We start from the raw sequence: 15,705 nt of genomic DNA on the forward strand, positions 1-15,705 counted from the left end.
CGGGTCTGGTCTGGTGCTGCCCAGCCTCACTGCCCACAGACTGCCAGCGTACTGCGGGGGGCCTGGGGTGGGGGCAGCGGGGGGCGAGCCCAGCCTCAAGGACTCTGGGCTGTGCTGGGGGTGGGGTGTTTCAGGGCCTGAATCCACCCAGCCTGCACCCTGACTGTGGTCAGTGGTGAGCGGTCAGTTCCCCAAGGCCTGGCCGGGACTCGCTGGTCCCGGGAGGGCCTTGGGCAGATGGCCTGGGTTACGTCAGAACCACGGTTCCGGAGATAAGATCGCTTGTCCGTGAGCATGGCGTCACTAGGGGCCTTGTGGCCTAGAGGCCCTCTGTACTGCATGATTCCACGCAACGCGGGCAGCCCCCACCCCTCCCACAGGGGGGCCGTGGTTGCGCTCCTGGGTGAACAGCCCTCCCGGGGTGGCTGTGCCCGTCCAGCAGGGCCTCCCCCAAGCTGGGGTCCGTGCTCCCGCCTGAGGGCTGTTGACAGACCTGCTGGGCTCCAGGGCAGCCCTGGGGGAGGGGCTTGCCCTGCCGTTTGTTCCTCCCCAAGGCCTCACACATCAAAGGACGCTGTCCCTGACAGGCCCTGAAGAGGACCGTCACTGCAAGGCCACAGTGGTCCCACTTCCTCTGTGGGGAGTGACATGGTGACTAGCCAAGGTCTTTCCACCCAGATCTTTGGAAGGGTGCCCAGGAGGGGGGCCCAAGAAGGCCAGGCCACCCACCCTGCCTTTGTCCTTGGGCCGCCCCAGCGATAGATCTGCCTGGGCCAGACCCAGGAAGGGGAGCTGCCTTTGGCCTTGCCTGTGTTCCGGCCCTGGCCCAGCCGCAGCCCAGGGATCCAGGTCCATCTTTGGGGGGCCCCCTGAAGGCCCCCCCAGCTTGGACACCTGTGTTCAGCCCCCAGCTTCAACTCCTGCAGGATCCTGGGGGCCAAAGCACATCCCATACAGAGCTGAGAGTGGGCAAGGCAGGAAGTGAGTTCGAAGCACAGGATTCAGCGTCTGGATAGAGCAATAGAGGCAGGGCCCACCGTGGGCCTGACAGAGTGACCATGGCCGCTGTCCAGGGGCCGTGCCCCCCAGGAGGGCAGCCGGGAGGCAAGGGGACTTGGAACCCCGCTCCCACAAGAGTCAACATCCTGGGTTTGGGAAGACTCACTATGTGGAAAAATGATTTTGTTTTTTTAAGTCAAGGAAACGTCAAACACCCAATCCCAGGTAGAGACCCCCAGGGTGGGGGCTGTGACGGGCTGGGAAGCGGATTTGTGGGTGTCTGTTACAGCAGGCGAACTGAACAAGGAGCAGACATCACAGCTAGCCCCCCGCGCCCCCCCCCCCCGCCCGGCTGGGCTGTCCTGGTGTCCCCCCCGACATGCACAGCCTCGGACGGGGTGTCTGAAGCATGTGGCCCAGCACCTGGCATGTGGTGGGAGCTCTGCATTCTAGAAGGATCTCCATGGTGGGGAGAACAGGCAGTTCAGGAGTGAGGCTGGAGTCGGAGGGCACAGGAACCTCCTGGGAGGGGGGAGAGGGGCATACTTAAGAGGCAGAGTCCCTTGGCTTGGTGGGTGAGGGGGTGGGGACAGGCTGGGAGCTGTTCCCCAAAGAGGGGCTCTGAGCAGATGAGGGGCGAGTTCTCAGCTGTGGGTTTGCTGCATGCAGGGGTCCGGGCAGGGGCTGGGGGCCTGGGCATCCTCAGAAGTAGGTGCTGGGTGCTCTCCAACAATGGGCAGGCAGGGGAGGGGAGGAGGACGCTGCCCGGGAGGGACCCCAGAAGGGAAGAGCGCCTGCAGCCCTGGCCTGCCCTGTCGGTGATGCTGGGGGCCAAGAAGCCCCAGGGGAACCTCGGCTGGGCTGTGGCCTGGGGCTGAGAGGAGGGAGCATGGCAGGCTGTCCAGGAGGTCAAGGGCAGGACAGTGTTGGGGGGCGGGGTTGGTGTGGGTGCAGGTGGGCTTCTGTGAACCTGTGTGAGACAGACTTGTGTCCACGTGTCCACGGCTCTTTCCCTGTCCACCTGCTACCAGGCCCGTGTCCTGGACACCATCCTTCACGGAGAGCTTCCTGGAGGAGGGGCTGAGCCACAGCTGGGGGAGCAGTTCCACAGATGAGCCAGGAAGCAAAGAAGTGGGCAAAACCAACACAAATACAGTAAATGACCGCGCGAGCAGGCAGACCCACCAGGGGCAGGGAGGGAGCGTGTCTGGAAAGCAGGCCCCTTGGTCCCAGGGGCGCCAAGGAGCTGAGCGAGGGCGAGGGGGAGGCCCTTGGGCGATGGCGGCGAGTCTGGGGAGGGATGTGCCTGGGCTCTTTGTGCTCTAACCCTTGAAACTTTTCTGTAAGTTTGAAATAATTTCTCCGAAGTTAAACTTTTCCTTGATCATGGAAACAATAAAATTCCTGAGCAACCTTGAAAACAGCTGTGGTGAAATCAACCAAATTGCGTGGACCAGGTGTTGGGTGTGGAGCCAGGCATGGGCAGGGGACACTGCACCCCTCCCGGGGTGGGGTGAGGACCACAGGGCGGGCCTGGGGACCACTGCACCCCTCCTGGGGGGTGAGGACCACAGGGCGGGCCTGGGGGCCACTGCACCCCTCCCAGGGGGGCGAGGACCACGGGGAGGGCCTGGGGGATACTGCACCCCTCCCAGGGGGGCGAGGACCATGGGGAGGGCCTGGGGGATACTGCACCCCTCCGGTGGGGGGTGAGGACCACGGGGCGGGCCTGGGGGGACACTGCACCCCTCCCGGGGCGGGTGAGGACCACGGGGCGGGCCTGGGGGCCACTGCGCCCCCAACTCCCCAATGTAAGGTGGTGGGAGGGTGAGTGGGGGGAGCCAAGGAGGAGTGGAGGGCAGGCAGTACCACCTTGGGGTGGAGGCCCAGAGACCCGGAAGTGGGCAGAGCTAGGAGGGCTGGAATGGGCGGAGTCCGGGGGCTTCCCAGTTGATTGAATCGGCCCAGACTCAGAGGGACAGCCCCTCCACCGCTGCCCTGCCCGGCCAGGGGGAAGCCCAAGTGGGGCCCCGAGGCCAGAGTTCCTCTGTGAGCAAGCATCGCCTGCTGAGGCCCACCCCTCTCCCTGGCCAGTCTCACCCCTGTGACCTGTCCCCTCTGTCTGGTTCTAGACCTGCCTTTGTCCCTTGTGGGGCCTCCTTGTTCCACTGCTGCTCTCTTTCTGCTCCCTGACTCCTCCTGGCAGGCTGCTGGGCCTCAGTTTCCCCGACTACAAAATGGGAGAAGGGAACATCTGGCTCCCTGGCCGGCCGAGTGGGGAGGGACCAGAGCACATCCTCAGCCTCACGCATGTCACGCCCGCCTCAGTGCTGGGCCTGGAAGCCTGTCTAGGTTGTCCCTTGGCTGCCCCCCAGCCCCAATGACCTTCGGGCTCCCTCAGGTGACCTCCTCCAGGAAGCCTTCCATGATCCGTCAGCCCCAGGGGCTGGCACATCCGGGCCCGGCCTTCACTAGAGGAGAGGGCGGCCCTGGGGTGGAGACGGGAGCATGCGTGCTCACCGACCACGCTCCTCCTCACTTCCCGGCCCCTCCCCTGCCGCTGGGGGCTCCTAGGCCCTCCGGGAGGAGAAGCCTGGGGTCCTAGGACAGCTGCAGAGACCCCTCCCCCACACCGGGCCGGCAGAGGGGGCAGCGGAGGTAGGATGAGGATGGAGCCCCCAGGGCTGTGGGTTACGAGGAAGGCCCACACACAGGGCTCACACCGCCACCACACTGTCCCCGGCCCGGGGCCGGAGCCCGAGGGCCAGGCGGGGCAGGGCCGGGCCACCGGAGGCCTCTCCTTGTGTGTGAACTGCCGAATCCCGCTGCATCCTCACGGGGTCGTCCTTCCATGCTTGTCTGTGTCCTGCTCCCCTCCTCACAAGGACGTCAGTCCCACGGGATCGCCACCCCACCCCCGCCGGGGACCTTGCTCTCCGACAAGGCCCCACCCCTGCGCCTGCGCAGCCGAGCTCCCAGGGACGCAGCTGAGCTCAGGACCCTCCAGCCACCCTGTCGTCCTCCTCCTCAGGTTCAGTGCTCCCTCCTGAATCCTCAGGACACACTTCTCATTTCCCCGCGCCGCTCCGGCCCTGACCACTGGCATGTGGAGACGCTCCCCCCACCTGAGCTCAGGCCTCCTCAGGCCCCCTCACACCCTTGTGCTCCACCAGGCCCCCCGATTCTGACCAACCAGCTGTCCTTTTGTGGCCCTGTCCTGCGTGCCCTGCGTGTTGACTGCGTCTCCTCTCTCGATCTCTGCTCCTTGCTCACACTGTCCACCCTCCCAGCCCCTCCCTAGCCTCTCGTCACTCAACGTCACTTGAGCCTGTGGCCCCGACACTGTCTACCCTGAGGAACCTGTCCCACCTGGGCCTTTGAGGTCACCTTGCCCGCGGCCCCAGCTGCCTGGGGACAGCACGTCTGGGTGTCCCACAGAGCGCACAGAGTCAGCGCAGCCCCCCACCCCTGCTGCTCTGCACTGCCCGCCCCGCACAGACCTCCCCCTGGCCCGGCCCTCAGCTCGGGAACCAGGAGCCCGCCCTGTCCACCAGGAGCGCTCACTCCAGCCCGGCTTGGACTGGCGTGTGGCTTCACCTGACCCCTCGCTCTGCTGGGTTTGGAGGCACCAGGACGAAGGCAAAGCGTCCACCTCTTAAACTCAAGTTCTGAACGAAGCCTAGAGCCCCAAAGATGGAGCATCCGTCCCTGGGCAGACCCATCTCGACAGAGCAGGGCACAGGCGGCACGGCGGGGGGGCCTCTGGCTCCGTCCACACCCGCCTGCCTGGGCCGTGTGGCAATGAGGGCTGCGCGAGGAGCCCTCTGTGAAGGGGGCCCCGGAGGCCAGGGCTGGACACTCCGGGGCGTTTGCAGGTTTCTCTGTTTAAAGCCTGGAGAGGTTTGGGGTTTGAATGTGAGCACATAGAAGGGTGCTGGCCTAGGAGGGGGGCTGACCCCAGGTTCTGAGTGGCAGGGTTGGGGCAGAGCAGGGGAGCAGAGGAAGGAGGCAGAGCAAGGGGCAGAGCAGGGGTCTGAGACAGAGGCAGAGAAAGGGGGCTAAGTTGGGGGCTGAGCTCAGGACTTCTGGGGGGCCAAGTGACAGCCCGCCTGTGCTGGCTTCCGTGTCCTCCTTGGCATATAAGGCGACAAGCAGAGAGGCCTGGGGTGACTTAGGAGGGGTGGCAGCATCTGGGCCCCCGCAGCGCCCTGTGCCCCCCAGGTCCCCACCTGACGCCCCTGGAGAATGGGGCTGCCTCCCGCCCTTCGGCCCCGGCAGGGCAGAGGGCTGGCACAAGGCCCGCAGCCAGCGTGGCTTAAGCAGCAGAAGTGTATGGTGCCCCCAAGTCCCCGCTCGGGGTGTGGGCAGGTGGGACCCTCTGAGGCTGGGAGGGAGAGTCTGGCGGTTTCCTGGCTTCTTTGAAGTTCCCCGGTTTGTAGACGCACCCCCCCCACCTCCTCCGTCCTCACGTGGCCTCCCCCTGCATGGGAGTCCCACTCTAATTTCCCCTTTTTATAAGAACACTGTCCTTTGGGATGAGGGCCCCACCCCGATGACCTCACCCCGACTAGTTACATCTACAAGGACCCTTTCCCCAAACCAGGTCCCATTGTGAGGTCCAGAATTTGGGGACACCGTTTAACCCCCAGCAGCGGGGAGCAGTTGTCTCTGGGTGGGCAGGGGTGCCAGCCGCCTGCGGAGGGCCTGGGGTCCGGCGGGCCTGGCCCTCGACGCCCGGCAGGGGACACCGGCCTCGGCAGCCTGGGTTTCAAGCTCCACGGTGTCCCTTTTCATGACCCAGAGGCCCCTCCTTTTCAGTCTGCGCCAGGCCTGTGAGTTCCGTGAATCGGGGCGCAGCGGACGGCGGGGGAGGGAGGACGTGTCTTGGGCGCACCCAGCCTCTGTCTGCCCTCACCGTTCCTGGCAAGGCCCCTAAATTTCCCAGGCGTGATGTTGAGGAAGGACCCAAATGGCCGGTGGACCTGGGGCGGCCCGTGTCCCCGGGGAAGCTGGCCATGGTGTTGAGGCCCCGCCCCCTCCTCCGCTGGACATCTAGCCACTGTGTCCACTGCTGGGAACAACCAAGGGACAGGGGAGGCGGCAGGCTGGGAGCCCCCTGTGGCCCCGTGGGTTCCCTGGTGCGGTGGGTGCGGGACCCCCTTCTCAGGGCACGTGGGTGGGACGAGGGGGCCTCACGACCTCCCAGTCAGCCTGTCTCCCGGCGGCCTGGCCCCACCCCAAAGCGTGATCACTCTGGGGGCCCTATTGCCTTCCTCCCCCCTCCTGGGGAGCCCCTGAGCCCCCCGCCTCCAGAGCCTGGTGACGCTCATGCTGCATGGTCAGCTCCAAGCTCCCTGAGTATGGGGGTGAGGGGATTGGGAGGGGCAGCAGGAGACGGGGAGCCCCCCAGGTCAGGGAAGTAAAGGAAGCCCCAGGGGGAGACCGGAGTGTGCAGCACAGGCCTCTCTGCAGGGCCCCAGCGGTCAGTGGTTAGAGCTCTTCAGACGAGTCGGGGGCTCGAGGTGTGGCCTTGAGAGGCTGGGAGAACAGGGGCATCGGGGCTCCGCTCCTGGGAGCCTCCCATCCAGAGAAACCGAGACGCTTAATGTGGAGGCTTAGGGGCTGGAATGGGCCCTGGCGCTCATCGATGGCGGGCCGCGCACAGGCTTCTGGGCCAGGACTGCGGGGGGTTCAGGGGCTCATGGGGGGCTCCCAGACAGGCTTCCAGACACTGTCCGGCCCGTGCACGCAATGCTGCTTTCCCGGGGCCCCTCCCGGTCACCCCTGGCCCTCGAAACTTGCTTAAGACTTCCTGGTGGCTGGGGTTTTTTTTTTTTTTCTTCTCTTGCATCAACAGATCAAAAAACAACACCCCAACCCCAGCCCCAGTGCACTCCAAACCTCAACCTGCAGCCGGAAGCGGGAAGTGAAACCCTGCTGGGGGAGGGGGCTCTGGGACCGGCCGCCCGACGGAGCAGCCAGAGCCACAGCACACGCAAGCCCCAAACGGCCCCGACACCGGCCCGATGGCGGAGGCTCCGAGCCACCCTGGCTCCGAGGAGCAGGAGGAGCTGCTGGTGGACAAAGACGCTGGGTAAGGGTCTCTTCCACGCAACGGAAGAGTTTGCATTTGCACTGGGTGACGCTTATCTTGCGGTGGATGGCAGCAGCGGGACTAGGGGCAGCACCGCGCCGGCGGGGCACTTTCCCGGGCCCCGTCGCACCCCGCGGGGGCTGCGCGCCTCTTCGGGCGGCCTCTGTAGCTGGGCTTCAGCGGGAGAGGCCAGTGGGATGCTGACCCAGGACGCGGAGGCCTGGACACGAGAGACAGGGACTCAGGGCCTTGCACCGGCAGGCCAGAGCTCCGAGAGGGCCGGAGGTGGGGGTGGGAGGCCTGGCCCGGAGGGGCGGCTTGGCCCCAGGCCCCTCAGAGCCCTTGCTGGAGGCCAGGCCAGCCCTCGGCCCCAGGTTCCCCCTCCCTGAGGTGATGCAGGAGGTGAGGACGCTGGCCCACACCTGTTGTGGGCCGGCAGCCGCTGTTGCTTGGAGATGGCCCAGGAGGCGGACCCGGGCAGAGGGCGTGTGCCGGGACAGCCGGAGCTGGGCAGGGAGCCCCGCGCGGCTACTGGGTGCCAGCCTGTGCAGGGACAGGACACCCAGAGCCCCAGAGTGGACAGGAGGGCGCTGCGGGTGCAGCTCCACCGCCCTCGTCCCCACAGCAGCTGCCGGGCAGGGCGGGGCCGCTGGGCCAGGTCCCTGCAGCCTCAGGGCTGACTCGCTGGGTGGATTCTACCCCGGGCTGTCCCGCGGAGGTGGTGGTCGGCTCCCGGGTCCTGTGGTGACGCCTTTATTCATAACGAGGGAACTGATCTGAAGTCTCTGCCCTGAGCGTGTGTGCCCGTGCGTGTGTGCATGAGGCGGGTGGAATGGGCCAGGCCTGCAGGGCACTCTGGTTCCGCGGTTCAGGGCCTCGAGGGCTGGGGGGATGGGAAGCTGAGCCGCGTGGTCAGGGTCAAGGGCCTGGGCCAGGCTGGGCTGTTGGGGTCACATGGCCCTTCGCAGGTCTCTAGGGGACCCGTCGCCAGGGGTGGGGTTGTGAGCCTGGAGGGGCAGGGGTAGGCTGCTGGGGCCCTGAAGCTCAAGGGCCCTTTCGTGGCAGATGGGCTGCTCCGTGCACCTGGCTGGGTGTGTGGGGGGGGGGGGAGCACTGGCAGACAGCTGTGCCCCAGTCCAAAGTGTCTCCTTCCATCAGCCTGTCCGATGTTCCTCTGGCCACTGTGTGCCCATAGAAGGGCACAGCCTGAGCAGTCCGGCCAGGCACCCGCTCCCTCCTTGCCCCGCCCCCATGTCCCGGGGCAGAGGACACAGAGGACAGTGCGGACCGCGGCCGAGGCGCAGGCAGGCGGGGTGGCCCCTCCGCTGCTGGCTCAGGAGCTGGCCCGGAGAGGCCTGAACATCCCCGGCCCCTTAGAGCCTGGGGCCCCCTGAGCATCCCCCTCCCACAGTGTGGTGTCAGAATGAAACTGAGACCCAGGGTGAGACACGGTTCTCATTTTACAAGGTGACTAAGGGAACAGGGGATTTTCCTGCCCAGGGCGGGTGAGAAGTCCCGTTGCATAGGATGGGGATGTGTGGCCTGGGAGCCCCGCCAGAGCCCCCAGGAGGGCTAAGGCTGGGCAGGCTGGGCTGCGGCATTCCAGATAAGCCCCGCCTCCGCTCTATTGCCTGCGTCCAGGACATCACCCCTCCTACCCAGGCCTCGCCCCTGCAACTGGGTAAGGAGCTACCCCTCAGACTGCCCCAGGACGGGGCCTCCCCGCTCAGAACCTCACATTAGGACCCGGGACTTGGGCATATCCCATCAAGGAGCCCTGGGCAGGGTGTTTGCCCCTCCTCTCTCCCTGCTCTGGCTGCCCGGCTGTGGGGTCCCACAGTGTGTGGAGCTGAGGTGTGGCCCTGCACCCCCACCTGTGGGGAGCCATGGAGCTGGGGCCCTGAGGAGGGCAGGGATGGGGCCTCCACACAATGCATGGAGAGGGGTCTCAGGATGCCCCAGAACCCCAGGCTTGACCGGTCTGAATCCTGGAATCCCAGCACCTTGGAGGCCCCGTGTGTGCCCCTGTGTGTACCCCGAACTTCACCAGGGCCAGACCAGGCTGGGCCCTCCCTGAGCCCACATGGCAGAAGAGATGCCCCTCACCTGCAGGCAGGCCTCGCCCCTGCCCCAGCCCGGTCTGCGCCCCAGCTTGGCAAGGATGCCTTCTCCCAGGGGCCTCTGCACCCTTGCCCCCAGCATGCTTGCTCCACGAAGCCAGTGGACCCCACATGCGAAACATTCCTCACAGGGCGGCAAAAGCCATACCTCCGGGTGGCCCCTGAGGGCCGGCCCCGGGTCCTCCGACCTCCCTTCCCCTCCAAGTTTGCTACCAGCACCTTCCAGTGCCCACAGGGGCCAGAGTCACTGCACCCTTTCCTTCCAAGCCCTACCTGGCTGTCCTGCCCCCTGGCCACGTTTCCAAAGGCTCATCAGGCCCATCTCCAGTGACCGCGGCCCTGGGTCCCCTTTGTATCTGTTACTGCCTGTGGTCGGGTCCAGCCTGGGAGCCCTGACCCTGTCCTGGAGACTTGGTCCTGTCTGGGAGCCCTGGTCCTGACACTCCCCGTCCCCAGGCCGATTGGGCAGCTCTGGCCATGAGGACCCTGACGAGGCCAAGAGTTGAGTAAGCCAATGTTTCCCTGCCCCCTGGGCTTCTGACCCCCACTGCCCTACAGGCAGGGTGTGGCTCCTGGTCCAGGGGACTCAGAGATGCGCCCCAGTACTTCTCCATGTGTGCAGCTAAGAGGCAGGAGAGGGCAGGGATCACCTTCAGGGCCACCTTGGGCAGAGTCCCCTTCTGGGCAATCTGTCCCTGCAGAACCCCTTGGCACTGCCCTTTGGACTCCAGGGCAGGTCTTCAGGAGAGAGGCCACAGGTCCCCTTGGGCTACGGGTGGCTGGTGGCTGGAGGAGGGGGCTGAGCTAGCCTGGAGGCCGTGGACACCCTGGACTTCATCCTCATGTCCCCCTGAGGGAACCAGGGTGGGAGGGGCCCATGGACTTGGAGGGGCAGCACCCCATGGGTCAGGACCTCCCCACTCAACCAGACTCCTTGGTGGCCCTTCCACCCCTCGCCCTTCCAGTGAGGCAGGACAGCACCCAGCTGAGGGGTGTGTGCCCCTGGGGCAGCAGACAGCCACAGGCCGTGAAGGCGGGAGAGCAGGCGCACTGAGGGAGGCCCCCCTGGGTCCCCCCCCCAGCCCTGCCCGGGGTCCAGACCTGAGGGCTGCAGTCAGAGCTGGGTCAGGCCTCAGACTCCCAGGGGGCCCCGTCTCCTCCTCCCTCCAGCTTAGGGGTCTCTGGCGCCCGGAAATTTCCCAGGGAAGGGGAGGCTGAGCTCAGCCCGGATGACGGATGCTTTTTCCTGGGCCGGGGCTGGCGGAGGTCGCTAGCTTCCAGCTGGACCCTGTCACATTCCTTCCCTAGGTGGGGGACAGGGAGAGGACACCACACCACACTAGGGGACATTGTAGGCCCCCACCCCTGCTGATTCAGGAAGCCGGAAGCCCTCCCCTGCATCCTGGCTCCCGCCCCGGTCCCCATCTGCCTCCTCATCAAAACAAGGCTGGAGGCACCAGGGGCAGCGCCAGGCGGTCACAGGGGCCAGCAGGGGGCAGGGGCCTGCAGGACCCCACCAGCCCGCCTCGGCCTCAGTCTCCCGCAGAGGTTGCCAGCCAGGTGGGCGAGCCTTCGGGCAGAAGATGAGGGTCCCCGCAGTGAGGCCGAGGGCTTGAGCTTTGCTCTCCTCGGGTCTGAGCCCCAGTGTGGGGGGAGGGGCAGGAGGAGGGGCACAGGGTCCCAGAGGCATGTCTCTTTCTGGAACAAGCCCCACCCCTGAGGCCTCAGTTTCCCCACGTGCCCGTCGTCACCAAGCTCTTCTTGCAGAGGTTCTCACTAGCCAGGGAGGCACTTTGCAGGGAGAGACCAAGGCTTAGAAGGGCTGAGAGAAGAGCCAAGAGACCCGGTCCCAAACCCGGAGGGACGCTGGCGGGCCCTAGCTTGGAGGGGTGCGTCCTAACAATGTCTCCCTGCAGGGACCCTCTCTGGCTCACGGTTGGGGTGCAGGGAACCAGACAAGCCTCAGGGGACCCACGGGGTGTTCACTACCCCCATGCAGGGCTGCCTCATGGCTCTGCGCCAAGGGGTTCCCGTAGGGGTGAGGCCAGAGCTTCCTGAGGCCCAGCCAGAACAAGGCGCCGCTGAGAAGTCACCTCCAGAGGCCTCCCCAGGGCACAAGTGGGACGTGCCCTCTCAGAACTGACTTCCAGAGGCGTCGCTCCCAGACCTCAGCCAGTTTGCACACGGGAAACTTGTAGCATATTCTTGGATGTTGGGGATCCAGGGCAACCAGCAAAAGGAGTTCTCAAACTCTCCTAGAGATGGGAGTACTTAGCCACAGGCCAGCCCCGCCCCACCCCCCCATGCTCCAGGGCCTGGACCGGGAGGACCTGGGGGTCTCTGAGGGGTTGGGGTGGACAGAAGAGAGGGAATACGGGAAATCAGGCCTCCTCACCCTGCTGGCTAGTAGAGCCTGTGGTGCCAGACACAGGCCGTTAAGAGCTGGGGGCGGGAGGTGGGGAGGAAAGCCCCTCACCCTTTCTGGGGCCAGGCCAGCCCTGTCCAAACCCCATCAGCTCATCACCTCTGAGCTGCCAAGCTGGGAGTCGGGGGCCGTGGAAAGACCATGTCTGGTCCTAGCCGCTGGCGGGCGGGGGTGGGGGAGGAGGACTGTCTGGGAACCCAGAGCCTGCCTGCGGCCCCCTCCGAGGCACCCACCTCCCCCTGGCAAGAGTGGGAGGGACTCAGACCTCGGAGCCTGCCACAGGGGCAGCGGGACAGCCGGCAGGGGACGGGACAGTAGCAGTGTGTGGGGGGGTGGCAGGTTCTGCACCAGTTTTCCACCCAGCCCCCCACCCCGAGGCTCGGCTTTCTCAGCTGCCACATAGGCTGTATGAGGGATGGGGTGACAGTCACTGTCCTGTTCTGGGCTTGGCAGGTGGGACCTCAGCTGCTCCTCCTTCCTGCTCCCAGGGAGGGGCACAGCCCCACACTCCACAGGTGTCTGCCCCCCTTCCTAGGTGTAACTCTCTATCTTGAAGGTTTTGGTTCCAAGGCAACCCAAGGTGGTCTTCTCCTCCTCCCCAGGTACCTCCCCTCAAAAGAGACGTGGGACTCAGGACAGATGTATCTAGCCAGTTGTTTCTGGAGGAACCTAGAAAGAAACCCTCAGTCTTTCCCTTGGTCTCACCCCCAACCCAATCCCAGCTTTCTCACTGCACCTGCCAGCCCGCCTCCCAGGCTCCCCTCTCTTGCTGGGCTGAGGCCCACAGAAGACAGATGAGGGCTCAGGGCATGGACGCTTCCTCCTCTGTAAGCCAGAGATATTTCTCGATCCAGGGTCACCTAGGAGTGGAGGCCACCCCCTACCTTCTCTCCTCACCCTCACCTGGGTGTCACTGTTTATTGCACCTTTCATTGGGATTCCACTGTGTGAGCACGTGTGTGTTGAGAATGTTTGAACAAGAGAACAGATTCCTACTTCTCTGGCCCCTAGTTAGGTTCTATTGTAGCACTCAGCCTACTGGGCCATGAGGCTCTTCTCTTTTCCCTTCTTGGGCTACAAGCTTATGAGCCACGTCTTAGTCACAGAAAAAAGAAAAAAGGAAACTAAAAAACTTAATGATGGAGAAAAGTCTAAATGAAAGGAAAGGTGGATGAATAAAGGTAGGAAGTAGGAACAGCTAGATGGGTAGATGGATGGATGATGGATGGTGGAGGAACGGATAGATGAGTGCGTAGATGGATGGGTGGATGGATAGATGTGGGGAGGATGAATGGATGGATGATGGATACACGGATGGATGGAGCGATGGATGGATGTGTGGATGGATGATGGGTGGATGGAGGAGGGATGGAGGGTGGATAGATGATGAATAGACGGGTAGGTGGGTGGATAGATGGATGATGAATGGATGGATGGATGAACTGATCAATGATTGTGTAGATAGATTGTAGATGTGTGGATGAAAGGATGTATGGATGGGTGGGTCAATGGGTGGATGGATGGACAGATGGATGGATGTGTGGATGGATGGACAGATGGATGGATAAATGTGTAGGTAGATGATGGGTGGGTGGATGGATGATATAACGGATGGATGGTGGGCAGAGAGATAGCTGTGTGAATGGATGATGGATGAGTGGATAGAGAGATGGATGGATGGGTAGATGGGTGTGTGGATAGATGGGTGGTTGTATGCGTGTATGGAGGATGGATTGGTGAATGGACACATGGACCAGAAGTATGGATAAGCTGGTGGGTAAATGAATGGAATGTTGACAGTCAGATGACTGGATAGACTAATAGGCATTTATCAAGACATATGGATGAAAGAGAAACCAACCACAAAAGAGTTTTAGTGATAGAGAACACACGGAGGATTGATAGAGGTGGGTGGGAGGTAGGTTAGAAGGATAATGCGTATTAAGAAGGGAACTTGTTGTGGTGAGCACTTGGTATTGTATTTAGGTGGTGAATCACTGAATTCTACTTCTCAAATCAATATTGCATTGTATGTTAACTAAAATATTAATAATAAAATAATAATAGTACAAAAAGACATATGGATAGCTAATGGATAGATTTTTAGAAGGACAGGTCTAAAATCAATGGACAAAATCAATCCACTGATCTAAAATTAATCTAATGGAGGGCACGTAGGTGGCTCAGTTGGTTGAGTGTCCAATTTTGGCTCAGGTCATGATCCCACAGTTTGTGGGTTCAAGCCCAGGGTTGGGCTCGGTACTGACAGCTCAGAGCCTGGAGCCTGCTTCACATTGTCTCCCTCTCTCTCTGCCCCTCCTCCACTCGTGCTCTGTCTGTCTCTCTCTCAAAAATAAATAAACATTCAAAAAATTCTAATTAAAAAGTAAAATAAATAAATCTAATGGACAGACTGGCAAACATAGGAAGCAACAGCTGAATGGAAAGATAGACCGTGAGTAAGTTGACATATGGTTGGGTAGATCAGCTGGAGAAACTATCAAAGAGATAGACCGATAAACAGATATACCAAAATCAGGAATTTTCCACTCACTGTTCTTCCCAGGACACTTTCTCTCACCAATGTATTTAGCTCTCTCTGATATTTCTCAAGTATCTTTTCAAATAAGGGAAAGCTTATTCCTTCCCAAGGGGTTTTCTCTGACTATCATATACCCTCCAGAACTCCGTATCTCCCCACTCTGAGTTACATTTTCTACAGCATTGACCATCACTTCATGCACTACAATATACACTTACTTGTTTGTTTTTGTTGTTGTTTTAGCTAAAATGTCAGCCCTGTGAGAAAAGGGACCTTGGTAATGCTAAATCCTCAGTACCTAAAAAGTGAATAGAGTAAGTGTTCAATATATTTGTTGAAAATTATATGAATAGATGAACAATTATCTACGAAGAGAATTGGAGGTGTGAATAAATGGATGGTTGGTTGGATGAAACATGGATGAGTGATAATATGATGAAAGTGACAGTAACTTTTATTGGAGGCTTACCAGGCTGCAGCAACTATTTTAAGTATTAACTCATTTGCATGGCTTACTAGTCAAAGTAATGGGCAAATACATATATGGAAAGATAAACAGATATGTATTCTTGCACATATGCATGACTTGCTGGATGGGAAGCTGAGTGGACATATGGACAGATAGATATATGAATGTGTGTATGAATAAGATTGGTTAATAGTAAAAAATTTGGATATATGAATGAAAGTAAGGACAGAAAAATATTTGGAGAGATAGAGGATATATTAAAGAATGGACAGATCATTCACTGGTTGGGCAGCTGGGCAAATAGATATAAAATTGATAGTTGAACATATATATGTGATGGATGTAACTATATGAGTAGTTATTATGTTCCAAGTGGGTGGATGGTGAGCTGAATGTTTCTTCTAAGTGTTTTATATGCATTATGACATTTAGATAAATAGACGGATGGTTGTGTGTGTGTGTTGAGGGGGTGGACGGGTGAATGGAGGAGTGGATGAGTGAGTGGATGGATAAATGGATAGATACTTCTCAATGAAGAAATGTAAAGAAAGATGAGTAGACAGAGGCATATATGTATTGATAAATGATTGAATGGATCGATGGAAGATTATCTTGTGCTTATATGGGTAATTGAATAGATAGATATCCTGAGAAGTTGATGTATTGATAATGATGCATGGAAAGAAAAATATAGAGAAAGGATAGATGGATGATGGATGGATGAATAGTGGATGGAGGATGGATAATGATGAATGGATGACTGAATGGAGAGGGTGGATAGGTGGATGGATGGATGGATGGATGATAGATGGATGATGGATGAATGGATAGGTAATAAATGGGTAAATGGATGGATGGAGGGTGGATGGACGGATGGACAGAGGACGGGTGGATGGGTGAAAAGACGGATGGAGGGTGGATAGAGGGATGGATAAGAGATGGAGGATGGATGGTTGAATGGATGGATGGGTAGACAAATGGATGGATGATAGATGGATGATGGATGGATGGATAGATAATAAATGGGTAAATGGATGGAAGGTGGATGGAGGGATG

At 60.6% G+C, this 15,705-nt stretch overlaps 1 protein-coding gene across 1 annotated transcript in view; it reads left to right on the top strand.

Annotated features, from left to right (window-relative positions):
- Positions 1–6,898: 6,898 nt before the first annotated feature.
- Positions 6,899–15,705, top strand: part of LSP1 (lymphocyte specific protein 1) — a 33,727-nt gene continuing 24,920 nt past the window's right edge. The window contains exon 1 of the mRNA XM_029956140.1: positions 6,899–7,093. Coding sequence (XP_029812000.1) covers positions 7,026–7,093 — 68 coding nt within the window. The 5' untranslated portion in view covers positions 6,899–7,025. The remainder of the gene's footprint in view (positions 7,094–15,705) is intronic.

This window comes from Suricata suricatta, chromosome 11, assembly GCF_006229205.1.
Source record: "Suricata suricatta isolate VVHF042 chromosome 11, meerkat_22Aug2017_6uvM2_HiC, whole genome shotgun sequence".
In the NCBI taxonomy this organism is placed as follows: Eukaryota; Metazoa; Chordata; class Mammalia; order Carnivora; family Herpestidae; genus Suricata; species Suricata suricatta.